The 13,746-nt window shown below is 40.9% G+C and overlaps 1 protein-coding gene across 1 annotated transcript in view; it reads right to left on the reverse strand.

Annotated features, from left to right (window-relative positions):
• Positions 1-12,317: 12,317 nt before the first annotated feature.
• Positions 12,318-13,746, reverse strand: part of WDR63 (WD repeat domain 63) — a 65,226-nt gene continuing 63,797 nt past the window's right edge. The window contains 1 exon segment of the mRNA XM_012661029.1: positions 12,318-12,461. Coding sequence (XP_012516483.1) covers positions 12,318-12,461 — 144 coding nt within the window.

Consider the following 13,746-nt stretch of genomic DNA (forward strand, 5'->3'; position numbering starts at 1 on the left):
GAGATGACGATGGAGAGGGGTGAAGGATCTCCTACAGCAAGGTTAGGGAGGGTCTGTCTGCAGCCTGTCTGGGGTCATGTCCCAAGAGGGGCCCATACTTCACAAGCTTTGGAGGCCTCCCACCAGCAGGAGCAGAGCTGAGGCTCATCCTTGCAGCCTGAATTTCTGCCCTGGGGACTTCTCAGTGCTGTTGCCCTGACCACATTTTTTTTTTTCCCATTTTGTTTCCTCTCACACTTTTAACCCTCTCCCAGCAGCAGAGTTTCCCTGGACTCCATCCCCTATGTTAACATAGGGGTGGCAGGAGACCAACAACTATCTCCTCCTCCTAAGATTAGAGCCAGGACATAGGAGCCAGACATATGGAGATCAAAGTACCAAATTTACTACTGATAAAGGTAATACGGAGAATATGGCTTGGGTCTGTGGCCAAGTATGCTTCTTCATATATCCCCTGTGATCTGATCATTCCCACCCAGTCACTGGCAGAGTCAGTGAAAACAGGCCTTTCCGGGGCAGTGCCTGTCAGCACTATAAAAAACATATTACCCACAGGCTAGTGTGCGGTGAGAGAACGCAGAAGGCATCCAGCCAAGCATGCTCAAGTCTTTTTCAAATCACCACTCAGATGAGTCATTCCTTGTGATGTGGGGAACAGTAAACGAGGGGCAGAGAGAAGCTGGAAGTGATCCTCCCGTACTTTTTCCTCTTGAGAAGTGGAGAAGTTCCCTCCCTTTTATGGAAACAGGAGAAGTACAGGATGTTATGCCCTAACAATTACCTCCTATTGTTTCCTCCTATAGTGATCAAATGTCACAATATGAACTTTGGGACCCTTCTACAAATGGAGCAGGAAATAGAAACGCTGCACTGCATATTGGCAGCCAAAACCAACATAGAAAGATTTTCCAGTTAATTGCTAGGCAAATTGCTGCCATGGGGGACCCCAGTTAATTTGCAAAGTGGCCAAAACTGGGCATATTCTCACCTCTCTCAATAAACCTTTCCCCCTAAGGCCCCGTGGCCATGTGCCCACTCTGGCTGCCCTAAGCCTTAGAAATCCCAGTCAGTCTTGCCTTTCCTTTCTGTGCCCAACAGAACCTGCCTCCTCCTTCTCCACCTCCAGGGAAAACTTGTCTTCCCTTTGCTTCTACAGTCTTACCTACAAGAATACAGACTCATTGCCTGATTAAAATACTAGAGTGTTAATGATGGATAGGGTTTATTTGCATTTTATTTTAAAATGGGAGCTAATTAAATCCCCTTTAAAGACTATTCCTAAGAAAGTATCAGAGGAACTCCTTAGTGTCTCTCGGTTCTTTCTGTTAACTGTGGGATCCCTCCATGCTGCTGCTACAGTTCCATGTTGTGTTCACTTCTGAAAGACTTGGCTTTCGTGTTAGCCATCTGAACTTCCCGTATCTACTTACAGCCTCAACCATCAAGGAACAGTACTTAAGCCATTATCGTCTATATCCTTAATGTATTTACACAGGGCCCAGGTCACAAAGGAGTTTTTGGGCTTCTAACAAATCACCTAGTGGAAATTTTATGAAAGTCAGAATTGCATATGTAAATTAAAATAAATATACATATGAAGTACTAACCAAAACAACTTTTTTTTTTTTTGAGACAGAGTCTCGCTTTGTTGCCCTGGCTAGAGTGAGTGCCATGGCATCAGCCTAGCTCACAGCAACCTCAAACTCCTGGGTTCAAGCAATCCTTCTGCCTCGGCCTCCCGAGTAGCTGGGACTACAGGCATGCGCCACCATACCTGGCTAATTTTTTCTCTCTCTATATTTTTTTAGTTGTCCAGATCATTTCTTTCTATTTTTTAGTAGAGACAGGGTCTCGCTCTTAACTCAGGCTGGTCTCGAACTCCTGACCTTGAGCAATCCACCCGCCTCGGTCTCCCAGAGTGCTAGGATTACAGGCGTGAGCCACCGCGCCCGGCCCAAAACAACTTTAAAAAAGACAAAATTGGAAGACCAAGATTATCTGATTTTAAGATGATTTACAACGTGACAGTAATCAAGACAATATGGTATTGGCATCAAGATAGAGAAATAAATCAACAGAACAAAATAGTTCAGAAATAGACTGATACGTATATGGACAACAATTTTTGACAAAGGCAATTCAGTGGAGAAAAGATAGTCTTTTCAACAAATGGTGCTTCAACAACTGGATATTCATATACAAAAAAAAACTTTGATCCATACCTCATACTATATGTAAAAATTAGCTCAAAATGGATCATAGACCTAAATGTAAAGCCTAAAAATATAAAACTTCTAGGAGAAAGCCTTGGGTTATGCAAAGATTTCTCAGATAGGTCACCAAAAACATTCATTAAAAAACATTGATAAACTAAAGTTTATCAAAATTAAAAATTCTGCCCTTTGGAAAACACTGTTAAGAGAATGAGAATATAAACCACAGATGGAGAGTAAATGTTTGCATGTATCTGATAAGGACTTGCATCCAGGATATATAAAGAACTCTCAAATCTCTATAATAAAAAACAACCCCCCACAATGAGCAAAATACGTGAAAAAACACTTCATGAAAGAGGATATATAAACAGCGAATAAACACATGAAAATAAACTCAACATCATTAGCCATTAGGAAAAAAGCAAATTAAAACCACAAAGAGATACCACCACACATCAATTAGAATGGCTAAATTTTAAAAGACCAATAACATTAACACTGGCAGGAATGTGGAGGAGCTGGAACTCTCTCACCGCAGGTGAGAATTTAAAATGGCACCATCATTTGGGAGAACATTTGGCAATGTCTTTAAAAGTTAAACATATACACACCATATGATCAGACATTCTACTCCTAGATATTTATCCAAAAGAAGTGAAAGCAGGTGTCCATTTAAAAAAACTTGGACAGAAATTATTGTAGCAGACTAATGTGTACAACTTTCAATGCAGCTTTGACTTTTCTTGTGCCCCAATATTTGTGATAGGAAGGATGGGGACTGTCTTAATCCATTTTATGTTGCTTTAAACACCAGATGGGAAACAGCTCAAATGTTCATCAGACAAATTGTGATATATCCATGCAATGGCATACTACTCAGCAATAAAAAGTAATGAACTATATTGATACACACAACAACATGGATGGATCTCAAAAGTAAAAGAAGACAGACAAAAATGAGTACATACCATATGATTCCACTTGTGTAAACTTCTACAAAATGCAAGCTTTCTGTCGTGACAGAAAGCAGATCAGTGATTGCCTGGGAATTGGAGCCGGCAGGGTTGGGAGGAGGAAGCACAGGAGGGACCTAGGAAAAAGGGGCATGAGGAAACTTATGGGGCTGATGGATATGTTTATGTACCGGTTTTGGTGATACACTTCAGTAACACTATTAAAAGTGTGTGTGTGTGTGTGTGTGTGTGTGAGTGTGTGTGTGTATTATACATATGAGGTTTATGTAGGAGCATAATATTGCAGGTGAGAACAGGGACACCGGGGCCACACAGCCTTGGTTTGTGCCCCACTGTGTCACTTAATGGCATTATAATCTTGGGCGAGTAACTTAATTTTTTAAGCCTCAGTTTCCTTACCTGAAAATGAGGATAACCATAGTATGCACTACCTGATAGAATTGTTGAGGAGATTTAATGAGTTAACATATTTAAAGCATTTAGAATAGCGCCTGACACTGTAGTAAGGGCTCATGAAATGTCAACTCTTGCTATCAGTAGTGTGGCTGGCATCTGTTAACAGTTTTCAGCAGTAAACACGAACACTGTCAAGTCATAAAGGCCTGTTATAAAAATATTCGAGTAATACAGACCTACCAAAAGTATTGCCTTTGCTTCAAAATAACCTGGAGTGAGGGGTATAGATTACAGAAGATGAGCCACGTACCAATCTCTGTGAAAGCTGGGGACGGTACAAGCCCCCCTGTGCTTTGCACACCTCTCCTCTCCTCCCATTCCTGCCCTCTGAAGTAAACATAATTAACATTTTGATGACTCCACTTCTAGACTTTTCTATAAATATACAGAGAAATATGAATGTCTGCATATTGGTACAAATACACATACACATTTTGCATAACTGGGATCATATTATACATATTATTGTACAATTTGATTTTTCTCTTGATAATTTATGGACTTTCTTGTTGAAATGAACAAATGTGTATTGCTCCTCATCACAGCTGAAGAATAGTATTTTTTCTGATGAGTATAACGTACTTTGCTATTTCCTACTGGTGGGCATTTAGATTCCTTCCACACATCACAACTTTGTTCTGGCTAATATTTTCTCTTTTTAGTACCAGAAGTCAACACTTTGTCAATTTCTCCATTAGCACTCCCCATTCACCGCTTCCTTGAATGCTCTAAAAACCAAAGCATTCCTTATTCTACAAGCCTGACCTTTACAAACCAAAAAAAGGAAAAGGAAAGAAGAGAGAAAAATAACAATAAAAGTGAATTTCTGCTAGTGTTATGTTTAAATCACTGTGCAAAGTGATTTTGCTATCCTGAGAAAGTATGTCTAAGGGACACGTTTTCAAGTTTGCTATTTAATCCACGACCTCAAATATTTTTTTCTTTTCTTTTTTCTAAGTCACACTTTTTATTATTTCTTTGGAGGCAGACTTTTTTGGTGTCCCTTTATTTATGTTTTATCCTTTGTTTCACATACAGAAAATAGTGAACTAATAGGTAAAGTTTTTGCTGGACTTGCCCTCCAGTTTTGGAATCTTTTTGTGAATTTGTGGTTGGCTGAATAATGCCCCTAAAGATACCCATGCCCTCATTCCTGGAGCTTATGAATGTTACCCCATATGGCAAAAAGGATTTGGTAGATATAATTAAGGATTTTGAGATGGAGAGGTTTTCCTGGACTATCCAAATGGGTCCTAAATGTAATCACAGGTGTCCTTATGAAGGGGAAACAAAGGGAGATTTCACTACCGCAGAGGAAAAGGGGATGTGCAGGTGGGAGCAGGGGTGAGAGTGACGCAGCCAGAGGCCAAGGAGTACCAGCAGCCGGAAGCGGAAGCGGGAGGAGGCAAGGAATGGATTCTCCAGTGGATCCCCCAGAGGAATCAGCCCTGTCGGTTTCGGACTTTTGCCCTCTAGAACCGTAAGTAAACAAATTTCCGTTGTTTTAAGCTACTGAGTTCATGGTTATTTGTTAGGAAACTAATACAGACTCTATTCACAATGTTCTGTAAGTAATTTTGCTATTTTTTCAACTTGTTACTTGTAATTTTTCTTGTTAATTGCTTTTCTTTCAATGAGTGCTTTGCAGACATTGGCACAAAATTATGTATTTTAAACCGGTGATAAAGAATGAGTTTATAATGGCCTTTCATGATATAAGCAGGGGCTTGTTAACCCCCTAAGCTCCCCTGTTTCTTGCCTTCCCCACCCCCACTCTAGCTGCCCCAAACTACCAGGGCCTTGCTCTGGTATGGTTCTACGTCTTTGCACTCCCATTCACCAGAGGTTTCCACTATTTATAGTCTAATCTTTACCTTTATCATTCAGTACTTATTTCATTCTGTTTTCTGTTATAGTTATTTGACTACGTGGCTTATTGTCTTTACTTGATTATACGTATTAAAGATAGGGATTTGCTATACACCATACTCCTTGATAATCCTTCCTGGAACAAAATAGAGATAGAAATAAATAAACATATTATTTGTGGCTAATTTCCTCAGTTATCTACACATTCTATGGAACTAACATTTATTAAGAATTACTATTTTTCAGACACTCTACTAGGAATTTTATATATTCTATCTCATTTAATCCTCTCAGGAGCCATATGAGGTGGTTTTTCCGGCTATCTATTGCTACATAACAAACCATCCGAAAACTTAGTGCTTTAAAATAATGGCAGCATTTACTTTTAGGACAAATCTGAGTTTAGGCAGGTCTAGGCCGGGCTAGCTCATCTCTGTTCCACTCAGCGTCAGCTGGGGTAGCTCAAAGGCTCAGGTCTGGAATTATCTGAAGTCTCATTCACTCACATGTCTGGTGGTTGGCGCTAGCTCTTGGCTGAAACCTTAGCTAGAGCTGTGGACCAGGACACCTACGTGTGCCCTCTCCATGGGCTGCCACATAATAGTGGGTGGGTCCCCAGGGCAAATGCGCAATGAGGGAAAGCCAGGTGGAAGCTGTATGGTCCTGTACGACCTGGCCTCAGAAGCGATTCAGTGTCGTTTCGACTGCATTCTATTCGTTGAGGCAACCACAGAGCCCTTCCCAATTTCCAGGGGAGGAGAAATAGAGTCTATCTCTTGATGGGGGTGTGGCAAGAGCATGTGGGGCAGGGAATATTGCTCTGGCCTTTTTTTTTCCTGTGACATTTGTAGAGAAGTAATGCTCTAGCCATTTTTGAGAAATGCTTCTGCCACAGCAGAAGCTCATCATAAGCCTTAAATTATTAAAGCTTATAAGTAAGTGGCCGAGTGTTCAGAATTCTGACTCCAAAGCCTGATGATCTAGATATTTTCTTACTTCGTGACTTTTAAAACTATTAATATCACATTATCGATTCCTTTTATAATCTCTAAACAAATTCTTATGAGCACTGTTTATTCTCCATAGGAAGACTATATATGAATTATTTTTCAAATGTATATAGATACTGTTGTGCTGCATAAGATACTAATTTGTTTTACAGCATTTTTAAATTCTTGGTAGCCTTTTATTCACAGAAAGGGAGTAGCATTTTCAAGGAAGTAGAGGTGAGAGTACAGCGTGTGTGGAGAATAGCATGGAGTGAAATGGTTGGAGAAAGGGGAGCAAAACCATAAGAGATCAGAACATAATGCAAGCAGGGCCAGACACAAGCATAGAGCTTAGACCCAAAGGCAAGGAGGAGCCATTGAAATGTATAAGCAGGGAAGTGATGGAGTTCAGATTTGATCTTTAAATGACCACTTTGCCTTCAGAGTTGAATATCTAAGAGCATGGAATTTGGAGTGGTATGTAAATGTCAATTCATCCACTTACTGAATGATTTGGAATTTTCTTAGACTATTATATACTCTTTTAACCCATAGACCCAGGTAATTTTCAATTTAAGGACTTTTTTTTTTCCTTTTGATATCTTGGTTTTGTTTTTTTGTTTTTTTTTATTTTCTTGGTGTCTTATTAACTGTGCATAGATTTAAGTCTAGTTCCTGGGTTCCAACTGATAGCTGTGCACGTCTGTTCCAAAGAGACAGAGTAGTTCTCTAATCTACTTGAACTCATCAGGACGGGCTTGGCTATGATTTAACAAATAAACCCTGAAGCCTCAGTGGTTTAATATGATAAAGGGTTATTTCCTGCTTGTGAAAAGTCTGATACAGGTAGAGAAACTTTTCTCTATTTTATAAATTATGGCCTCTGGAATACATAGCACAGGAAGATAAAGTTGGAGGATTTCCTGAGATGGGTTAGTCAGAGCCGGAGTGGCTTCCATCACTTCCACCCACATCCTACTGGCTAGAATTCAGTCACAAAGCCCCGATCTCACTTCTGAGACCAACAAATGTAGAGGTGCACGTGGATATTGGACAGGCACGAATGGTTTCTGCCACCTTCTTCCCCACTCAGATTTTCTGGTATTCTCAATCAATTAAAATTAAGATTCTTACAATGAACTGATGCAGAGTCTTTTTGTTTCGAACTCTGTCTACACTGTTTCATTTCTGAGGACCAGACCCCTCCCCAGCACTCCCTCTGTAGAGCCTAGGTGTTTTTCTGTGGTCTGCCCTCTCCTAATGCTGCGCTGAGATGGACTGTTGGAGAAATGAAAAGAAAATTCTGATAGTCTCAAAAAATAAAACACATACAACTGAGTGATGTCTATGTGGTTCTCTGGTTGACATGGATGGGGTTGAGAGGGACATACAAAATGCTATCCTACCTTTTAAACAGGTGGCTCTCTTTCATAAAATAATGTCTGATTTTTTTCCATTTTTCTAAGTTTCAAACTTTAAGACATATATAATTAAGCCTAATTAATTGGCTGATAATATATGTATATTGTTTATCCAGTGGGGTGAGAGAATGGAACATCTTGGTTAGCAGAATGTTAATTAAGCACTATCAGGAATTACAATGTAATAAAAATATAGTAAACTTCCTTTGATGATTCAAAAGTCACCTCAGAATCCCAAAGTAGTTCAGCACTTTGGAAAAAAATATTATTCGGTATTTTTCATAGCACTTAGACTTTACAAAGTACTTTCATGTATTTTATCTTATTTAATTTTTATAATTCTGGGCAGTGGGAATTATTAGCCCCATTTCTTGGATGAAGAAATGAAGGCTCAGAGAGGTTATTTGCCCCACATTACAAAGCCTGAGCATGAACTCTACTTGGTTGTCTCTGTAACGATGACACTCAGTAATTATTGTCCAGTCCTGCAGACATGACTGTTTTTAATGTTTTAGATTTGACTTAGTGTTATTTTCTTTTTTAGAGTTTTTTTTTTCCCCAAAGAGAAACTATGCTTAAAAATATGATTCCTAAAAAGGGCTGGAAAATGTATCTCTAATTGACAGGGAAGAATGTAACATCTTCTATTTTACATCATCCTTCCTTCTCCCCTTTAAGAATAAAAACATCCCAGAATATCACACGTACAGGTGAATTAGAGAACTTTATTTTCTGTCCTTTTAAGTGTGGAGCATTGGCACTGCTGCAGGGAAACAGCATGTGTTACTTGCCACATTGTGTATATTTTGTATATCATATTTGTTAACAAGGAAGCATTTGAAAACAGTTACACAATTCAAATAAATCCATCATCTCCCCATAAACTTCCAAGGTTGGTTTTGTTGGTGTGTGGGATTCTACTCTGACAGGGTGGCAGTTGTTTCACATACGCCCGTGTGACCCCCACACAGCTCATCACCATGGAAGGAGTGAATTCGTCACGCAGGGTTTCATCTGCCCTTTTTATTTAATTTCCGTTGCGAGGACCTTGCTCAGTTACACAGCATCTGCTCTGGCGATGGCAACCTAGCAACTGGGTGGAATGCCACCCACCCTGGGCAGCGCTCCGGGGTAGAAGGGCCCGGGGAGATGTTAATTATTTACAGCGGTGGATTAGTGAGGCTACAAAGAGCACCTGGCCACTGTCCACTGGAGCTAATTGCCTTTTTGTCTGAAGTGCACACAGACAGTGTGTTTATCTGAGGACCCAGAAATATGCTGGTTTAATTGCACATTTCTTGGTGGGTAAAAAGCAGTTTGTAAAGCTGAATGATAATTAAATTTAATCTAAATAAATCAAATATTACAATGATTAATTTTCTGAGTGGCATTTTAAGTTTTGCAAAAAAGAAAGTTGTTCATATTTTAAATACTGTGTCCACCATTTGTGGTCTCATATTAAAATGATCAAAAGATAATATTAAACCAGGCATGCTTAGTCCCTGCTTAAGTTGCATTTGAGTCTGGGAGACATTCCTGTTATTAGTAGTAACAAAAATATTAAAATCAGAAATTATTAAATAGAACAAAGAGGAAGCTACAGCTTCTCTGGTGTGTGTGCCTGCACCCGAGATAAGCAAGAAAAGGAAACAATATTCGTGAAACACCAACTATGTGCCAGATACTTTCTATACATTGTCTCTGTATGAGGCAGGGTAGGTACAGTTATTATCCCCATTTTACAGATGAGGTAACTAAGACTAAAATGGGGATGGTAATTATACCTACCCTACCTGGGGCAAGTGCAGTCGGGGAAGCATTGGAGCTTTGGGGATCGGAAGGGGGCACCCAGTCAGCCCATGTCCACTCACACCCGGTGTCCCTGCACCTCCAGCTGTGTGTGGTGAGCGCCCCAGCGTGAGCCTCAGCTGCGTTCGTTATTCAGCACGTGTGGCCTTGTCCGCCTAGAGTCTGAGCCAGCCCAGAGGACATTCACTTGAGGGGCTGGAGAGACTCGGAGAGAACTCGCCCCTGGGAAGGAGGCGGCGGCACAGTGAGTCTGCCCGAGTTTCTAGGTGAGGGTGACAAAAGGCAGTACAACGTACAGTTCAACGTGCTGTGTGGCCTGGGCCTCCCCACACCCCTCCTTGGTCCTTTCCTCTTTCCTTCCACGGGCACCAGACCTGCGTGGAGGGCTGAAGGCTCTCCGGACTCCTGCTGCTCTCTCCCCAGTAAATCTCTCGCTCATCCACTCCTGCCTCGGTGTTTGCTTCTTGCTGGGTTTGATCTGACACAGAAGCATTGTCCCAGCACCTCTCCATGGTACAGGCCACCAGGCAGCTCTAGCATTTGGAGAGAAGGGAGCCTTGAGTGCCTGCTGAGTGTGGGCTTGTTTTCCAACACGTGTGACTCCACCTTCATCCCAGGGGCTACTGGACACACCTGGAGGCACTTGGCAGAAGGCTGGGACACCTGATCAGCAAGTGGGGCGAGAGCCCACGGAGCCTGGGCTACGGCTGCTTCTCTGAGCCCTCAGCGGCCGTGGGCTGGTGAAGGTGATAAAACTTGGAAAAGCTGAGCTTATCAACACACAATGAAAATATCATCCTGACCTGATAATAACTGCACACATAAGCAGGAGGGGCTGCATGTTTAGTTTCTACAGCAAGAATGTTAACAATCATTTTGTGTTTGTAAATTAGGCAAAATAATAGCAACATATATTTACTGCTTGCTATTATCTACCAGCCACTGTACTAAGCTATTTATTTGATAACCCTAAGGCAGACACTTATTCAATATCGGTTACTCTCGTCTCCTATGCTAACCAAGCCCTGCTTTTAATTAAGACGGCAATGTGCCCACCCCAGGTAATGGCTTATGTCACACAGTCATGACACCCCTGCTTCTCTGCAGTCCAGTTTCTTTTGCACTGAGGGTGGGGGATTGGGTCACGGAGCACACTTCTCCTAGAAGACTGCAGCCGGAAATCCCTCGCTCCCTTCAGGTCTTTGCTCAAATTTTGCTCCCCTGACAACGTTGTCTAAAATGGAAGAGCCTGGCACATAGTAGGCACTCAGCACATTTTTTCAAGTGAACTCATGAAAATAAAATACGATCTCTGGAGAAAGTGAAGAACAGCAAGCACCCAAGGGGTAGGAAGACGACGGGCATGTTTGGTGAACAGGAGGCCAGCGTGACTGGGTGGGGGTGAGGCAGGGCAAAGGGCTGAGGGACACGACGGGAGACAGCAGCCTGCCTGCACCGGGGCTTGCAGGACACAGGAAAGCCTTCGTTTCTATGTCCACATTAAGCTTTAGTACAGGGCATCCTAATCCTTTACCTTGAACTACCGCCTCCTAATAGGACTTCCTGCCCTGAGACTCTCTGCACTCTAATCCATTCCTTGTCTTCCTCAAAATAAAGCTGATCATGTCACCTTCCTGCTTAGCCCTTCTATTAATTCTCTCCACAAATTATAATCCAGCTTCCTTAACTTACTTTATGGGAACCTTCACAATATGACTCCAAGATCTGCCACTCAGAGAGTTTCACGTGCTGTTGTTGCCTTTTTGTGCCCACACTGATTAAGCCCCTTATGTTGCCTGGGAGACCTGATGGTGAGCCCTGTGTCTTGTTCTATGTCTGGGAAGAAAGCTTCCGACTTCTTACAATTATGATGTTTGGTGTAGAATTGTTTTACATGCCCTTTGTCAGTTTAAAGGAATTCTCTTCTTTCTGTAGTTGCTAAGAATTTTTTATTGTTATTGTCATGCATGGATGTCAAATTTTATCAAATATTCTTCTGCATCTATGTGTTATCATAGTTTCTCTCCTTTAATCAGTTACTGATCTTTTCTATGATTAAATTAACCATATATTCTCTGTATAAATCCAACTTGAGCTTCATGTGTTATCCTTTAAAATATATATATATTTTCTATATATATATATTTCTGGATTCAATTTGCTAACATTTTGTTTAACCCATGGCCCTACAATTTGCACAGTGGCCCAGGGGAAGCACTTTTTGGAGAGGTGATGAAAAGCAGGATGAAAGGTAAAAGAGCAAAGTTCGATTTTCCCTTCTGCCTGGGATTAGGGCCTCTGCATGGATGGCAAGGACTGGGTGTAGGAACGTCCAAAGCTCTCTATTTCTATAGGAAAATACAAATTTTGTTATTGAAAACGTTCATATTCAGTACATATTCAGTACAAAATGGAAACAAATCTTATTGTTATAATTCCAAAGTTTTTAATAGCAGTGAAATAAAAGCCTATATTTATAAATAAGCCTATATATGTTCAGTTTGCTAGTTCATCTTATGTAAAAAATAATAAAAGAAGGAGGGGTTTCACAAAGTCCCTCAAACACATCTTCAGAAAGCTTTTCTACATCGAGTCTATGAATGACGTCTTCTCTGCGACTTTGACTAGGCCAAGATTGATGAGGACGGTCTTTTCCAACTCCAAATAACTGTCGTAGTCAATTTTCAACTCAGCCTCCATTTGTTCTTTTGACTTCTCATATGTTTTCTACCGGGAGAAAAACAACACATCCCTCTAAGATGCTGTTAGTTAAAAATAGCAAAGGATGAGAAGGGGCTGTCTGTGAGCAGTTGACCTGGAAGGGGTTTGTGGGAGGGCAGGAGGTATCTGAAGTTCTGGGAAAATGGGGAGTGGGGAAGACACGGCCCTCCAACCCCTCGCTCCAAAAAAAAGAAAAAGAAAAAAATCCCCTCTTCCAGTCTTCTTCCCCATAACTCTTGCCTCCAGGTGTATCTTGGAAGGTAAGTAATTGCCTAGAGCTTGCAGAATTCTTTTGAAGTCCCTCCTCTCCTAAATCCCATATAGACGGCACAGCTGTGGCTCACATGGCAACTACTACTTTTCCCAGCTTTGGGTCTGCAGCTGAAATTCCAGTTTGGAAAATTCCCTTTAAGGAGTGAGCTGTATACGACTTTCCTGGAATCTGTGGGTGAAGCGCACAGCTTCATCCTGGTGCCTGGTGGGTGTTCACAAAGACTAGCCTTGCTGGACCAATGCGTGATTGTTCCCTGCCCTCTGTAATAATATTAATAGTGAACACCTACTAGTGCTTTCTGTGTGCCAGTTACTGGCTAAGTGCTGTACATATTGTAACTCATCCAGTGCCCACTGCAGCCCTCTGCGGTTGTTGCAGTTACTGTTCTCATTTCCCCCTTCATCAGCAGGTGCTTATGAGGAGACGTTTCTAACCAACAGTAGTTGTTTTTCCTTAGAGACTTTTCTCATGTTCTAAGTGTAACAGAGGAAACCTTTTAAATTCATTCACTTGTCTACTACTTAGTTCCAGGAAAATTTGAGAGGTGGTAGCTCTACTTAAAAGAGGTACTGCATCAAATGAAATGAAGATACAAGGAGTTGGAAAAGTTTTGGAAACTAAAAAGCGCAGTACGATTTTAAGATACAATTATTATAATATTCAGGTGTTTTAAAAGTATTTCACATGCAAATTATTTTTTGATTATCCACAATTCTACTTGTTCCACCTGACACAGATAATGAGGAGCTGTTGCTATGGTATTTAAACACTCATGATAATTGTGGATAATTGCTGGGGTAGGAGCAGATTATCTCCCACAACAGAATTTCAACCAGCTTTTGTTAAGTGCGCAAAGAACAAAACCAAGACCAATTTGTTCATATTAATAGCAGTGGAACACAATGAAAAGTTAATTAACTGGTATTCTTTTATATTTTGTTACCACTAAACAACGTTTTTTGAAATAAGACCCTCTGCTTTTATTGCACTAATTAGTATCTATCAATAAGTGATAAT

The sequence above is a fragment of the Propithecus coquereli genome, unplaced genomic scaffold, assembly GCF_000956105.1.
Source record: "Propithecus coquereli isolate 6110/MARCELLA unplaced genomic scaffold, Pcoq_1.0 Scaffold7, whole genome shotgun sequence".
Lineage (NCBI taxonomy): Eukaryota > Metazoa > Chordata > Mammalia > Primates > Indriidae > Propithecus > Propithecus coquereli.